At 34.9% G+C, this 3,078-nt stretch overlaps 1 protein-coding gene across 1 annotated transcript; it reads right to left on the bottom strand.

Annotated features, from left to right (window-relative positions):
* Positions 1 to 1,199: 1,199 nt before the first annotated feature.
* Positions 1,200 to 2,363, bottom strand: LOC107475047 (probable protein S-acyltransferase 14). Its single transcript, XM_016094700.3, has 3 exons — positions 2,175 to 2,363; positions 1,484 to 1,703; positions 1,200 to 1,219 (listed from the first exon to the last, which is right to left on the bottom strand). Exons 1-3 carry the CDS (start codon positions 2,361 to 2,363, stop codon positions 1,200 to 1,202), a joined length of 429 nt encoding a protein of 142 aa, XP_015950186.2.
* Between the last annotated feature and the right edge of the window lie 715 nt (positions 2,364 to 3,078).

Genomic DNA, 3,078 nt, shown 5'->3' with positions numbered 1-3,078 from the left:
TTAATAATTCACTAATATTTATGTTATTTATTTATATTTATTGTATATGAGGTTAGTACTTAGGGTTAGAGATGCTATTTAAGGTGTGAGAGAGTACGTGTAACAACCGCTACTACACAATCCTCACCGTTCAATACCAATGCTAGATAACGATGGACCATTCAACAACTTAACCCTTTATATATGACTCAAATGAGAGAGAATAAAGGGACCATATTTCACTTTTCTTTTGGTCTAGTGTTATGCATGTGTGACTATTTAAAAAGGAATTAAGGGTAGGTAATCTATCTATCTATACTAATTATAAAATTAGAACTAATTTGGATTGGATTAGCTCACTCGTCTGTTTAAATAAACATCGAGAATTCGAATTCTGTTTTATGCATGCAGTAATTCATTGATCAGTAAAAATTCTTTAAATAAAGCTCTATTTCGTACAAATTAATCCTTAACCTATCGAATTGAAAAATATTATGACCAACAAAAAAATATTATACAATCGGTCCGCTCTTTCACGTGTCATTCCCAGCTTCCACTTCTACTTATTCCCTTCCACCTCCCTTTCATTTCTTCACCACGGAAAAAAAATCATTCATTTAATGCATATACATATATTAATTAGTAGGATTAGTTAATATTCTTTGTAACGAATTATAATTTAAATGGTATAATTTTTTTATTCTCACATAGAGATTTTGGTTCAAATTTCACTCTTATTTTTAAAAAAGAAAACATCTTTTTTAAAAATCAAAGAGTAAAAGACAAATAGGTCCCTGACCTTTTTTCTACGGACATTTTTGTCCTCAAAAAACAAAAAATACATTCATATCCTGACCCCTGTAAAACGTGGTATTTTAGTCCTTCCGTTGAATTCAGGCCGTTGGACCCGACAAAAAATTCTGACCTGACAAAGATGACGCTGACCCATCCATTACGAAGTCCACGTGGCAGTGAACGAAGAAAGGAAATTCTTTCAAAAACGACGCTGTTTCGTTACCTCTCCCAATCTTTCAAATTTTTTTGCCCTAATTTCTCGTCTGCACAGAAACAGCCAAGTGGATATTGTAGGGAGTAAACGAAAAAAGGAAATTCTTCGTGCCATGGCATCTAAAGAAGTATCATGAAGCTGGAGAAGAAGTGGAGGTGAGGGAAGAGAAGCCCAATTTGATGATATTCCTTCAATCCACATCAATCTAACATTATTGTGCATGAATATTCCCTATGACAGTCCAAAATAAGAGCAACAGTCCAACTTTAATAGGCAAAACTTTTATCGGTTTCAGATTTCAGTGTTATCCAATAGAAAAGGAAATTTCAAAGTAATAAAGGAGGTCAAAGTATCGTGTGTGTTTCTATGTTCTATATTAGTACAGCTTATGAAAGTGTTAAGATATAAAAAAAAAACAGAAAATGAAAAAGACGTCATCCTGGCTCGGCGTTGATGTGGCAGTACAAATATGGAAGATTTTGTCCAAAAACTCACAAACTGAACAATGATGGCATCGAGGCGGCTTGAGCTGGTTGCACTTCCGGCAGTAACAGACACGTTGACCAGAAGGATCAGATTGCAGATTACCAAACTCGGAGGCAACCAACGGATCATCCTCTCCTCTTTCTTCATCAATTGCAGGCCTCCAGTTTGGAGGCACACTTCCCGAATTCATAAATACGACAGAAAAATAACTCCACAATAGCATAATTAACTGCATATCATCAAACAATTTTCAACCACTACATTATTTTTAAGTTAAGATACTTCATTGATCCATCTAACTAACTAAATAAATTAAAACACAAGCTAAACACATTTTTGTCAACCTGATGCAGGGTTTCCAAATCAACAGTAAGCTGAAGATATTATACAAATGGGTTCCATTTAATAAAGTAACAAGCACTTTTTATTCCATCATCTTCCCAAAAACTCAACTTTTCAGTTTCATCTACCAAACAACACAGTTTAAGCCATTCACTGTACCAACATATCGATTCCTAAGTGACAACTATTTGCTAATTGCAAATCATAACAAGCTGAGTTTCAAAATTAAATTAGCAAACATCTCATCCTGAACTAAAAAAAGCTCACATTTTCAATGAGCTTTAGCTCAAATTCAAACAAATACAATTTTAAAGGAAAAAAAGAACAAAAGATGTAGAATTTAGGAATTGAAGTTTACCAAACCATGAAACAAGATCAACACTGCGATGGCAAGAAGACAATCAAGGCCTTCAGCAGATAACACAGGACTGTAATTGGTCAAAACAACAGCATAATAAATAACACCAACAACCCCAAAAACCAAAAGTATCATGATCGAACCTAAGCCTCTGAGGGCGGTGCAGAACTTGAACACGTTCCAAGTCATTGTAGCTCTAGATCTATGCATAATCGAGGAGCAACAATCCCACCACGATTCAACACCAAAGATCTTAACTTTCCGATAATCGGAGCCACCCCAGAATCAGAATGCGACCCTTTCTTCGCACCGAACTGGGCTTCTCTTCCCACACCTCCACTTTTTCTCCAACTTGATGATACTCCTTCAGATGCCATGGTACGAAGAATTTCCTTTCTTCGTTCACTCCCCACAACATTCACTTCGCCGTTTCTGTGCAAACGAGGGATTAAGGCAGAAAAATTTAAAAAATTGGGGGAGGTAACGAAACGGCGTCGTTTTTGTATCTGGGGACTTATATGTCCAGTTTCCAAAAGTTCACTGCCACGTGGACTTCGTAACGGATGGGTCAGCGCCACCTTTGCCAGGTCAGAGTTTTTCGTCAGGTCCAACGGCTTGAATTCAATGAAAGGACTAAAATGTCCACGTTTTATAGGGGTCAGGGATATGAATGTATTTTCCGTTTCTTGAGGACGAAAATATCCGCGAAAAAAAAGGTTAGGAACCTATTTGTCCTTTATTCAAAATTAAAGCACTAAAATTTTTTTAATTTTTTAAAAAAAATTACAATTTACATTTTTTTAAAAGATTTTTTAAAATATTTTTTACATAATAAATAAACAAAAAATACTTTTATCTTATTTTACTCAAATATAATTGATAAATAAAAAGANNNNGTACTAAT

This window comes from Arachis duranensis, chromosome 1, assembly GCF_000817695.3.
Source record: "Arachis duranensis cultivar V14167 chromosome 1, aradu.V14167.gnm2.J7QH, whole genome shotgun sequence".
NCBI classification, from domain to species: domain Eukaryota; kingdom Viridiplantae; phylum Streptophyta; class Magnoliopsida; order Fabales; family Fabaceae; genus Arachis; species Arachis duranensis.
The sequence above is the reverse complement of the archived record's forward strand: the minus strand, read 5'-3'. Positions and strand labels throughout refer to the sequence as shown.

Bases quoted from the DNA above. Each gene is read 5' to 3' on its own strand.
- LOC107475047 (XM_016094700.3), bottom strand. From the start codon at position 2,363: ATGACTTGGAACGTGTTCAAGTTCTGCACCGCCCTCAGAGGCTTAGGT. The intron at 1,704-2,174 runs GTAAACTTCAAT...GATGATATGCAG, and splicing joins TGATCTTGTTTCATGGTTTG to TTAATTATGCTATTGTGGAG. The intron at 1,220-1,483 runs GTGAGTTTTTGG...GGACTGTCATAG, and splicing joins ATGCCATCATTGTTCAGTTT to GGAATATTCATGCACAATAA.